This window comes from Mus caroli, unplaced genomic scaffold (genome assembly GCF_978045245.1).
Source record: "Mus caroli unplaced genomic scaffold, Mus_caroli_1 scaffold_18, whole genome shotgun sequence".
NCBI lineage: Eukaryota > Metazoa > Chordata > Mammalia > Rodentia > Muridae > Mus > Mus caroli.
This window is the reverse complement of record NW_028227273.1, coordinates 86,277,756-86,291,022: the sequence shown is the minus strand read 5'-3', so window position 1 is coordinate 86,291,022 and position 13,267 is coordinate 86,277,756. Positions and strand designations below refer to the sequence as shown.

The window sequence follows — 13,267 nt, the reverse complement described above, 5'->3', positions numbered from 1 at the left end:
ATTCCCCTACACTGGGGCATCTATCTAGCCGGCATAGGACCAAAGACCTCTCCACCCATTGATGCCTGACAATGCTGTCCTCTGCTGCATATGCAGCTGGAGCCATGTGTACTCCTTGGTTGGTGGCTTAGTCCCTGGGAGCTCTGGGGGTCTGGTTGGTTGATGTTATTCATTTGATCTTCCAGGAGAGAACACAGCATGGGATGCTGTTGATCGACTGTCAATGATATATGCTTTTCAACGACATATACTTTTTTTTTTTGATGATGATGAAAGCATCTGGCATTTCAGAGAAAGTTATTAAAAAGTAGAGCCTGGAAGCCAGGCGTGGTGGCGAACACCTTTAATTCCAGCATTCGGGAGGCAGAGGCAGGCGGATTTCTGAGTTCAAGGCCAGCCTGGTCTACAAAGTGAGTTCCAGGACATCCAGGGCTATACAGAGAAACCCTGTCTTGAAAACAAAAACAAACAAACAAACAAAAAAGTAGAGCCTGGTACAAATACTGGCTTCACTGTTTGTTGTTGTTGTTGTTGTTGTTGTTGTTGAGACAAAGTCTTTCTACCTGGTCTGGCACTCAAGCAATCCTCCTTCTTCAGCCTCCCTAGCGCAGAATTACATGTGTGTGCTACCATGATTTGATTTTTGTGTGAGATGCAGTCTGAGACAGGGTTGCTTGGTTTCCCTCTTGTCCCCATAGAATGTGGTCCCAGCTGCCAGGTGTCCCCTGAGCTAAGGTGCAAAAATGCTGGCTTAAGCTTAGACAACTCTGCTCCAAGCCTGAAGCCCTGCACTACTCTTTTGTGTAAATACTCATGGTTTCCATAGGGGTGAGAGGACAAAGAGGCTCATGAACATAGCAAAGTCTTCATGGAATTGGGCAACATGGCAACCTTGGCCTCTAGAGGGAAATCGAAGCCAGATCCAGCAAGTTAACAAGTGACCAGGATCGGAAGCAGGAACACTTGAGAAGACAATCGGTAAACACAGACTCATCTTTGAAAGCCTACCCTCTCCCTCTCTGGTGACTCCATCCCTTCTCAATGCTCCAAACTGGAGAGCTGGGTAAAGAGTGTGGAGTTGGCTAATGCCTTTTACACTGTCAGAGCGCTTGCTATGGGCATAAGAGATTATGGAGAAATGGAACATTTTAGGCTTCTGTTCTATTCCAATTCAAACTCCCACCTTGAGAAGACCCAAGCTTTGGGGACCTGTAGAGCTGCATGTGATTTGGAAGACATACAGTCATTCCGCACAGTGTGTCTAGACAGAGTTGGGCTAACCTGTGCAAAGAGTTCTCGGGGAGTGTGCCAAGGAAGGTCTCGGATGACAGTGGAGAGGAGAGAGCCCTCCTGTTTGGACCATCAGTTTTGTGTCATGTTTATTGGTAGACAGCCGCTGAGATCCACCCAAGGAGCTGCCACTCCAAAGACATGTCCCCAAGAGGAACTGAATCTTTCCTTTTGTATTTGAAATTTTTCTCCAAATCTTTATCTCTTCTGTTTACCTCCAGGGCTCTTGTAGAAAATAAAGTTTAATATAGTATATTGATAAGGAGACTTGAAACAAATCTTTTAGTAGGAAAATTATTTCTTTGTAACAGATTAAATATAGATGTGTATTACCATCAAAGCAAAGAGGCTTTTTTCATTACTATAGTGTGTGTGTGTGTATGTGTGTGTGTGTGTGCATGTGTATGTATGTGTGTGTGTACTTGAGTGTGCAAAATTAAATCTCTGCTGAGCTTGATGGATGACACTTTTTATCCTAGCACTTGGGAAGCAGAAGTGGGCTTCTGAGAGTTAAAGGCTAGCCTGGTCTACATAGCAAGTTTCAGGCTGGTCAGGACTATATAATATGACTTTATCTCAAAAAAAAAATCAGTAGTTTGTACACAGCTGTGGAAGAAGCGTTTTTATCCTCTCCCAGGCTATTTCTGTGCAATAGGAAATGAAAGTCAAGCCATTTCTGTAGATAATGACAATAAGTACTTTGACAAAGACCTTATGAAGGAATGCCCCTCAATTGCCAGAGATACATGTTGGTCCTACTACAGAGAAGCTGCTTCAGAGTGACCCCTAAGCTTATAGTGTCCCCAATGCTAGTTTCTACACACACACACAAAATGTGTCTAGGAACCCTGACCTCTAAATAGGTATTTGTTTAATTACTGCAAATACATGTCGCTTTAAAATGGACCTATGTGACTCACGGAAGCATCAGAGGCAGATGTGTACCCATGCAAAGCCTTCCTCCAGCCAAACAGAAGACCCCAATGGAAACAGGATGGCTCGACAAAAGTTTCTAGTCAGTCACGCTGAAAACAAGCAAAGAGGCAGACCATCTAACCCCACTAACTACCACCACCAGGAACCGAACCCAGAACCTCAAATATGCTAGCCAAGGGCTCTACCACTGAGCCACATCACCCTCTAACTACCTTTAGAGTCTTTAGTCAGACCCCTCCAAAATCCCCCTTCATTTAGATTTACAAAGCCACTGGTGGCTTGCTCTGCCTGTCCATCCCTACCCAAACAGTATTCACAGGGAAACTGAATTTATATGTCGAACTCCTCAGTCTGACACTTTGAGCTGAAAGTCCCATAAGCCAATAGCTCATTTAAATGAATTGCCCAAAAAGACACAGCAAATCTATTTTTAATGGATGGCTAGAATTTTTAAAAAGGGGAACGAAACATGTGCATCAAAATCTTACCTGGTTTCAGAAGCAAGAGAAACAGAAGGAGTACTTCCTTGTGGTCCATGTTGGGACTGGCCAACAGCACCTGGACAACTGTGTCCCAGTCCCCGGTGTTGACTTAAAGGGGAACAGAGGCATCCACAAGCAAGGTAGTCCAATGAGGTTAATTATTCTCTGGGGCCCCTGCCACTGTATGCAGAAAGAGCAAACATTACCTCGAACAGGGAGCTTACAAAATGTTTGAGCAGAGCCTGTGGTAGATGCTGGAAGTGATGGCAGTGGCCCTCCCCACTGGACCCCTACACCCTGTTACACCTCTCCGTCCTCCCTCTTCCCTCTTTCCTCCTCCCTTCTCCCAAGCCACCATGTTGCCAGTCTCCTCTCATGTCTTTCTCTCTTCTTCCTTTGCTGAGTGCCTCCCATATGCCAGGTTCTGCCAAGTGGTCCATACTCAGCCTCGTTTGACCTTACTGGCAATCGGCTGTACCCTGTTCCCATTTTCAGAAGAGGGGCCTGGGCTAACACATGATATCTCAGTGTGTGTATTGCGTAAGCTGTATGAGCTTGTTTTTCATCTGTTATGTTGCGAGTCGCAGTTGGTTTTGGTTTGGTTTGGCTTTGGTGACCCCTCAGCTCTCTCCCAGCCCTGATGTTGACTAAGCAGTTTGACTAAGTCATATCATTTTTACAACGCTGTCATATTCACGCGGCTTTCAAACTAAAGCAGTACATAACCTCTGTCCTGGTGTGTTTTAGCCCTTGACCCACCTGTATAGTGAGACTCGGGAAGGGCCAAACCATGGAGAGGCACCACTAGCCTACTGTGCAATGTTGAAATCCGTTTTCGGGTTGGCAAAAGAACTCAGTGGTAAGTGAAGCACTTACTGCTGCTCCAGAATTCAAGTTCCAGCACCCACATCAGACAGCTCACAGTCACTCATAACGCCAGCTCCAGGAGATCTAATGTCCTCTTCTGGCCTTTGAGGATACACACACACATATGTGTGTATGTATGTACGTATGTGTATATATAGGAATATACATATGTATGTATATATGTAGATATATACATATATATGTGTATGTAGGTATATACATATGTGTGTGTATATATGTATATATGTTTGTATACTTGTACATATACACATATAGGTATGTGTATATATGTGTATATATGAATGTGTATTTGCATTATATATGTATGCATATGCATATATATGTATTTATGCATATGTGTATGTGTGTGTGTATATATATATATATATATATATATATATATATATATATACATACATATACCTTCCACTTCCCAGTCCTTTCTTAATATCCCCTCCAGTGTGGATCTCTTCTCCATATGAACTCGCAGTGTCATGGTAATGTCCTCAAAAGTGGAGGGATTCAGCTGCAAGACCATCGTTTTGTTTATTTGTTCTTGTTGCTTTGACATAGTCTCCTACTGTAGCCTGGGCTAGCCTGGAATTCACAGTGATCCTCCTGTCTCTGCTGCCTGAGTGCTAAGACTACATACAGGTGCATGTCTCTCTCTACCAATCATCTCAATTTTAATGGTAGAGTCTGAACTTTTTCTTGGCTGGAGGCTCAAACGCTTTAAAGCCTCCCATTTTATATTTGAAAATATTTAGAAATGGACTCCTCTCTGTTGGTGTGGGATAAAGACAAAGCAGCCGCCGTTCTTCCCTGGCTACAAACTCCTTCCCATGACAACTAGTTACAGGATCAGGTGCCAGGATCTCAGGTAGAAGCTTGTATAGCATCCCATGAGAATAAAGCCCGTGCAGGAAAACCAGGAAGACAAGCAAGGAGAGGGAAGGGAGGGGTAGGCAGCATGTCACGGTGCTAGGCATCACTCCTCCTTGAGGAAGCCAGGTCTGTGAGACTCAGGAAGCTGACAAATGTATGGGGCTCAGTCAACTTCGAGCTGCACCAGGCCCTCCCTCAGTTCTACAGGAGCAGAGAAATGACATGGGAGATTCTCCTCGGTAGAGCTGCCTGCACCTGGGGTGAGAGCGTCAGGGGAGTTCCTGTGAGGAAGCAACCTTTGGTAATTGGTTCTCCCAGCTAGATTCAGTTGGAATTGGTTTCCTTGGCCTGTGATGTGTGCCCTGTGGGAATGAATCAACAATGGTCATGTCTCTCCAGGAGTGCCCCACACAGCAAACAGATGGGGGCACCTGAGTGTGAGCACACCCTGATATTTTGTCAGCCAGCCTTCTCCTCTCCTCATACCCACCACTGGCCTTACCTCTCCTTCCTTGAACCCGCCGGCCCAGTTTAATAAATTCGAAGCAATACAAAAAGTCAGTAACAAGCAGATTTTTTTTTTCCTTCCAAAAGACTTTGGGGAAAATAAAACCAGATTTCACCAGATACATGATGGCTTTGCTATGCCACTATAAGTTGCCTTCCACTTAAAGTCTTATTTTGGCCTTCCTCCTTAACCAGTCACCATAAGAATGTTATCAGAACTGTATGCTTACAAAACTTTTTGTCTGTTTTTTGTTGGTGGTGGTGGGTTTTTTTGTTGTTGTTGTTTTTGGGTGATTTTAAAGGTTTAAAACATCCCTCACAGGTTCACGATTTTAAACACTAGTCCCCATTTAGTGGTGCTGTCTTGGGAGGTTGTATGTCCCGAGCTATTGTTCTCGCCAGCAAAAACACACTCGGACGACCGGATTCTTCTGCAGCAAAAGCTTTATTGCTTCTTCAGGAGGGAAGACCCAGAACCTGGAAAATGGTGCTGCTTATATAGCCCTCAGCGTGGCATGTCAGCACCTGATTTGTTGCTCACCCATCACCTCATTACTACGCCCCGAGATAGGCAGTGACTTGGCATGAATTCACTCTCGCACCTGCGCACAAGGCTTGTTTACTAGTTGGGCACAGCAGAAGCCAGCGCCATCTTGTAATGGCGATTGCTCACAGCATGGTTCTCCACATCTCCCCCTTTTTGTTTTATTAAAATGAGGCTGGACTAGGTCTGTGTAATTATGCCCATCCGCTGTGGCTCCTGTCTTAGGTCGTTCCTCCAATGTCACAGCCTTTCCCGTCATAGGGTAACCCTATCGCCACCAGGCCCCGTGTCTTAGGTTGATCTGTGCATGAGGAAAGTTGCCTGTCCCTGGATACTGCAGTGCTATGTGACAGTAACTACTAAATGACCTAGGGAGAACTCTACAAAAGAGGCCAGCCAAAAAATGACAAATGCCGACTAATTCTTGAGCATAGATAGCCAGATTTTAGGGGAGGCCCCTTGTTCAATGGCCGCAAGTGCTTGAGCAATGACGACCTTGTCATGTGTTTGTTGGGCTCTGAGCTTGCAAACCCACTAGAGCATGAACACAAGTCCACAGCAGATGGCAGTACCAAATAAACCTACCCCCACCCATTCCTTAAAATAAGAAAATGCAGATGAAATCCAGGAGGAGAGGCCCTCTGTCAATGACAGGTCCACTCGAGTTGAGTTGATCCTTAAAACTGCTGCTCTCAGGGCCTCAAGAGTCTCATCGAACCCCTCGGACCAATTTCCTGCAAGATACAAGGAGAGCTGTCTAGACAGATTAGCTGCACGAGTAAAATTTTCATATTGGACACTGGTAATACACAGAGCGCCCAATTTTCTTTCACAACCCAACTGGGCCAACTGGTGTAGGATGCCTATCTGTTCCTCAAACAGGTCAAGGCGCTGATTCAAAATCATCAGCCCTCCCTTCAACTGGGCACTAGCAGAAGTTTGGACATTGATGACATCAGTCAGATCGACTGAAAGCTGATTTAACTTTGTGCCTGTTTGGACCGTACTAGCCATAGCGTACCTGCAGCTGTAGCAGGAGCTGCACTGGCTGAAATTGCTATGATCACGGCAGCAGTAATGCCAAAATCTCTTTTTTGTCGAAACAGGGATAAGGTGGAGGGTGTTTCCACCAGAACAGGGATCCAACGTGGGATCCGGGCCACCATGGCGCGGATGTCCTTTGTTGCATCCGAACATTGAGAAATCCAATAGGAATTATTTACACAGCTTTCAAATGAATCATTAGACAAAATAAACAAAAAGGGAGGATAGACACATACTGGAGTCAATATATAGCTGGTTGGATTAATCTGTGTCTTATTTAAACCAGAGATTTCTTCAGTATGAATTATATATTTTTTTGTTGGTCCATATGCCCCAATCAGGGTATAATTGGAGAGACCAGTGTAAATGGCCTTTCCTACAGCACCTCCTTTTAAGAAAACAAGGGGATTAAGATCTGTACAGTTTCCATTAATCCCACAAAGTAGCCATTTGCGGTAAGGGCTCATTCTGCGGTCCTGCAAGAAGAGGCCCGTTCTCATTACAAACTCTTCTTCAGGCCCAAACAACATATTGGGGGAGAGGGTAAAATATTTGTGCTCATCAATCCATCTGGCTACAGACGACTGGCAGTCTGACCATGGTGGTAACTCCCCTACATCCTCTCCACCACAATGAGGAGCAATCCTGGGTTGACGAGGACACTCCATCTCATTCCAATTGGGAGTCAGGAATGTACCATTTAGCCAGATTGTCGATTGCCACCAAAACCATGTAACATGAATAATATCATTGTTTCCTTTTCCTCGGGTTTGGGTGAAATTTACAGTCCCACTATCCAAAAATGATCCTAACATACAGATACTGAGCTGAATACAGTCCCCCTTTTGCAATAATTGAAAACATAGGGAACCCTGTTCTTGGAGGGAACAATTTTCTCCTAACGGGACCCGTAAAGGGTCAAATGGCAAATATGGTAAATCCAGTTTTTTATTAGTAGTAAAGAATTTTGGAAAAACTATAGCATCATGGCGAACTGGCATTGGTTTAGGGAAAGCCGAGAGAATGGCCCATCTCTGTTCGCCCCTCATACTAGGAACCTGAGACAAGTTCAGCATTGTCAGGATCAGGAGCAGTCCTCGGGAGGTCTGCATCTTCTGCACCATCCTTGATGAATATCTTGCGGGTGAGTCGTTCCGGCAGCCAAAATGGGTTGTCTTCACTCTGTGGAAAAACACAAACAGCTCCCCTGGATCTTATTAAAATAGGATCCGGGCCTTTCCACAGACCAGATAAGACATCCTTCCATTTCACCATTTCTTTTGGTCTATCAGGGTCTGAGCTATGTCGATCAGCTGCAGAGCGACCTTGCTCATCAAGATTCAAAAAATTAAGTGTGAAGAGTGCCAGGGAGACAGCTACTCTTGGCACTGAGAGCAGAGTCTCATCAACTCCCCCTTTTTGTTTTATAAAATAAGACTTGAGTGTACAGTGGGCACGTTCCACAATGCCTTGTCCTTGAGGATTATAAGGAAGGCCAGTCAGGTGAGTGACATCCATTTGATGACAAAATTGCTGAAATTTAGCAGAGGTATATGCTGACCCATTATCAGTTTTAAGGAGTGTGGGCTTGCCCCAAGCACTCCAAGCTTCTAAACAGTGCTGTATAACATGAGAGGCTTTTTCACCTGTTAAAGGTGTAGCAAACATTACACCGGAGCAGATGTCAATGGAAACATGTAAATATTTATTTCTTCCAAAGGAGGAAATATGAGTGACATCCATTTGCCAGACCTGTAATGGCCTGATGCCTCGGGGGTTTACCCCTACATGAGGAGTAGGCAAAAATTGACAACAATTTTGACATTGGGTGACAATGTCACGAGCTTCTTTCCTGGTTAAAGTGAAACGGCGGCGTAAAGTTTCAGCCGTCATGTGGAAGCATTTATGAAATTCTCTTGCAGCCTCTGCCTGCAAGGACAGAGCAGCAGCCACGATTCTAGTGGCTTTGTCTGCCAAGTCATTTCCATGAGACATGGGGTCAGGAAGGCCAGAATGAGCCCTGACATGAGTAATATAAACAAGATGTCTTCTATGTAACAGGGCTGACTGAATTTGCTGAAAAATGTGAACAAGCTTGCTAGAGGGTCTAATTAAACCAGCAACTTCAAGCGTATTAACTGCATTAACCACATTTAAGGAATCAGATACAATATTGAGCAGTCCCGGAAAAGTTTCAAGGACCTCCAGTACCACCAAACACTCTACAACCTGGGGTGATGTCTCATTATATTGTTTAGATGTTACTTGGCCATTTACTACATATGCACCTATGCCAGATTTGGATCCATCTGTATACACTATTACCCCATCCGGAAGTGGGTGTTTGGCTGTTATTACTGGAAACACTATGACTTGGTTTAAGGCAAACTGTAAAATTGGATGTTTTGGATAATGATTATCAGTTTGTCCTGAATAGGAGGCATCCAAGACTGCCCAATCATTAGTTGTTGCTGCCAGGGTTTGAACTTGAGCAGAGGTATAAGGCACAATTAGCATATGAGGTTCTTTCCCAAAATGAGTAATGGCTGCTTTTATCCCCCGAAGTGCAAGTTGAGCAACTGCATTAGGATACCACTCAATGATTTTTGCAGGGGAGGCATTAGGGTGGACCCACAATAAGGGTCCATTTTGCCACAAGACTGCTGTTGGTAACTGTGCAGTTTTTAATATGCACAATTCAAATGACTTCGACTCGTCAATGCGTTGTAACTGAGCATCTTGTAAGGCCTTTTCTATAGTTTGTAAAGCTTGACATGCAGCTGGGGTAAGTGCTCTGTGGGAGGAGATGTGGGTATCTCCCTCTAATATATCAAATAAGGGCTTTAATTCCACTGAGGGAATTTTCAAAAATGGTCTTAGCCAATTAATATCTCCCAGCAATTTTTGGAAATCATTCAAGGTATGTAGTTGATCTTTGCAAATCTCTAATTTTTGAGGAACAATTTTGTCAGGATAAATGAGTGACCCTAGGAAGGCTCCCATTTGAGCAACTTGCACCTTTTCGGTGGCCACCTGTAATCCCCATTGCCCTAACGTTTTTATTAATATAGGGTATGCATCTTGCAATAACTGTGAATTATTATGGCAAATAAAAATATCATCCATATAAAGTATTACAAGTAATGATGGAAAATGCTCTCAAACTGACTTAAGTGCCAATTGCACATACAGTTGACACATGGTGGGGCTATTCGCCATCCCCTGAGGTAGGACCTTCCATTGGTATCTTTGATCAGGCTCTAAATGATTAATGGCTGGGATGGTAAATGCAAATCTTTGCCTATCTTGAGGGCATAAAGGTATAGAGAAAAAACTATCTTTAATATCTATAATTATAATTTCCCAATTTTGGGGTAAGGCAGAAAGCAATGGTAGCCCTCGCTGAACTGGCCCAAACAGGCACATTTGTGCATTAATTGCTCTAAGATCATGTAATAAGTGCCATTTGCCAGATTTTTTCTTAATTACGAAAATAGGTGTATTCCAGGGTGAGGTAGAGGGCTCTAAATGATCCAAGCGTAGCTGTTCAGAAATCAGTTTTGTGGCTGCTTCTGATTTTTCAGAGGAGAGAGGCCATTGAGGAGCCCATACAGCTTCCTCTGTAAGCCATGGTATGGGCATGGAGCCCTCAACGGCCCCTAGGAAAAACCCAAACCTTGTCTCCCATTATTACCTTCTTGAGGGATAGGTTGCAGTCTACCCTGCTCTCCTTTCCCTAATCCCCTTCCTTCTTTATAGCCCATTTTCTTCATCATTTGAACAGCTTGTGGCGAGTATTCATTAGTCAAGGTCATTCCCAGTGCCTGTAAAATGTCTCTCCCCCATAGATTTACTGGGAGTGGTAAAACATAGGGAGTGAATCGTCCCATTTGACCTTCAGGCGCTTGCCAGCTCAAAGAACGGGAGCTAATAGTGGGGCAGGACTGATAGCCTAGGCCCCGTAAAGAATGTGATGACTGAGTAACGGGCCAGGCTTTTGGCCACCAGTGAGAAGAGACGATACTTTTATCTGCTCCTGTGTCTAAAATCCCTTTAAATTGTTTCCCTTCTATAACTAATTCTAAGGATGGCCTGGAGTCAAGAGGCATTATTAAGTAAGCAGAATCATTTCCAGTAGAACCAATCCCTCTGGCAGCTCGAGGGACACCAGAGGAAGGAAAACAGCCATGTAGGCTTGGCAAAATTATTAACTGAGCTATTCTATCCCCTTGTGAAATAGAAAAGACATCCTGAGAACAGGAACAGAGAACTTGAAGTTCCCCTTCATAATCTTGATTTACGACTCCAGGGTGAACAATAAGGCTTTGTAAGGTAAGGGAGGCCCAGCCCAGTATTAGGCCAACATTTCCAGATGGCAGAGGCCCTTTGTAGTCAGTAGGAATGGGCTGCACCCCCATTTGGGGCATTAGCATGAATCGGGTGGTGGCACGGAGGTCCAATCCAGCTGATCCTTCTGTTGCCCTGCGGACTGTGGAGTCCACCTTTTGCCTGCCGGGATCCCACATGTTTTGGGGCCCTGAGACCTGGGGCCCTGATACCCGTTTTTTGAAATGGCCTCATTCTCTACTGCTTGAGGAAATTCTGGCTGCAGGGGCCTGCCTCGAATGTCCTTGACTGAGCGACAACCTCTGGCCCAATGATACCCTTTCCCACACTTAGTACACAGTCCTGGCGCTCTCCTTTTGACAAGGGCTCTACAGTCCTATTTTAAGTGTCCTGGTTTGCCACAATTATAGCAGAGTTTGAGCTCAGCCATGTCAGGGCACTTCTGCCCTTGTAAAATGGCAGCTGCCAAACCGGCATTAGTGAGTGGCCCTCCAAGCTCACAGCAAACCTTCAACCAGTCCTGCAATCCCTTGCTCTTTCTGGGTGTAATGGCTGCCCTGCATTCCTGCGTAGCCTGTTCATAGACCAACTGTTCAATTAAAGGCATAGCTGCCTCTGGGTCTCCAAAAATTCTCCCTGCCGCTTCTGTCATTCTAGCCACAAAGTCTGAGAACAACTCCTGGGCACCCTGAGTAATCTTTGTCAAATGTCCACTTGCCTCTCCCTTCCTAGAGAGTGCCTTCCATGCCTTAACGGCGGCAGCTGAGACCTGGGTGTACACTCCCCAATGGTAATTTGTCTGGTTAGTAGCGTGTTGTCCCTAACCTGTAAGCAACTCAAAAGTCCATGTTCTTTGGTTCCTTTCAACGGCGGCATTGGCCCTTGCCTGTGCTTGGCAGGAGTCTTGCCACAAAGCTTTCCATTCTAGATACATTCCCATGTTAGGAGCTGCAGCTTTCACTACAGTCATCCAATCCCCGGGAGTCATTGCTAGAGCAGCAAGCCTTTCGACTTGTGCTATAGTAAAATTGGCATTGACTCCATAGTTACAGACTGACTCAGCAAGTTCTTTAATCTGTATATACTCCACCGGAGCATGAACGCATCCGCCATCGGCGCCTTCAAAGACCAGAAACGCTTGCTGCACTTTTCTCTGTTCCTCTTCTGGAATGAATGAGTCTGAATGATACCTCTGCACATAGGGCGGAGGTGCACTAGGACCCAGAGGTCGAGGGCCTGGAGACTGTGCAGCAAGCTGACATTTGTCTCTAGCTGCTTTTGTCTTATTCTGTGACTGATTAGCTTGTCTTTCATCTGGCTGGTATCTTTCTCCCTCATAGCGAGCTGCTTCTTCCTCTAAGTCTGTTTCCTCAGAGGAGCTAAGTTCCTTATCCGATTCTGAGCTACTAACAGCTAGTGCCTTGAACTCGTCTAATGGTGGATAGAGGCTCCTTCCCTTATGTGCCTCCCCAGCTCGATCTCTCTTCATCTCTCCCTTTCCATCCCTTTTTCTAAACTCTCCCAGGGCATTCTTTCCCTTATTACTCTTTTCCTCGGGCTCAAAGCCCGTGGAAAGGCTTTTATTCTTAGGTGCACCTTGTTTCCTCTCAACTCTTAATCTCTCTCCCTGCTCTGTCTCTGATAGACTGTCTTGGACCTCCTCCAGGACCCTCTGCCCCGCCTCAACCATTTGCTGACAATCCTCGTCTTTTAAGCACGATCTTACCAGCTTCCACAACGGCATGGTCCCTGCTTTAAGTTTGCCGTTCTGCTGTTCCCTGACTAGATCTCCTTTCAGTTTCTCCCAAGAGGCTATAGTTAATGACCTTGAGCACCCTGTACCACGGCACTACATGATCTATCTCTTTAACAAAGCCCTCTATTGTCTTAGTGGCGATTTTTAGGCCACACTGCCTCAAGACCAACCATAAGGCGGTCACCACAGAGTGGGAGGTTCCCATACTGCTCGCTGCCTTTTTATCTAACCGTGCCTGACCGCAACTGAGAACCAGTCAGCAGTTCCAGCGGTGGAAGCAGTACGTAATCAAAAGAAAAAGAACGAGCCCCGTGAAAACATACAAAAAGGCCTCTAACGCTGGAGAAATTTCAAGACCGAACATACCTTACAGAGCCTTACGTGTCCCACAGTTCTGAACCCGCCCCGCGAACGGAGGGTCTCCCTTGCGCAGGTGATGGTATGAAGTTCCCGGGTTCTCGGCACCACTTGTCCCACCCGAGCTATTGTTCTCACTGGCAAGAACACACTCAAATGACCAGATTCTTCTGCAGCAAAAGCTTTATTGCTTCTTCAGGAGGGAAGACCCAGAACTCGGAAAATGGTGCTGCTTATATAGCCCTCAGCGTG

General features: G+C 45.3%; 1 protein-coding gene across 1 annotated transcript in view; it reads right to left on the bottom strand.

Annotated features, from left to right (window-relative positions):
- Plg (plasminogen) overlaps window positions 1-2,881 on the bottom strand; it is a 41,621-nt gene extending 38,740 nt beyond the window's left edge. Inside the window, exon 1 of the mRNA XM_021186265.3 lies at window positions 2,715-2,881. Coding sequence (XP_021041924.1) covers window positions 2,715-2,763 — 49 coding nt within the window. The 5' untranslated portion in view covers window positions 2,764-2,881. The remainder of the gene's footprint in view (window positions 1-2,714) is intronic.
- Between the last annotated feature and the right edge of the window lie 10,386 nt (window positions 2,882-13,267).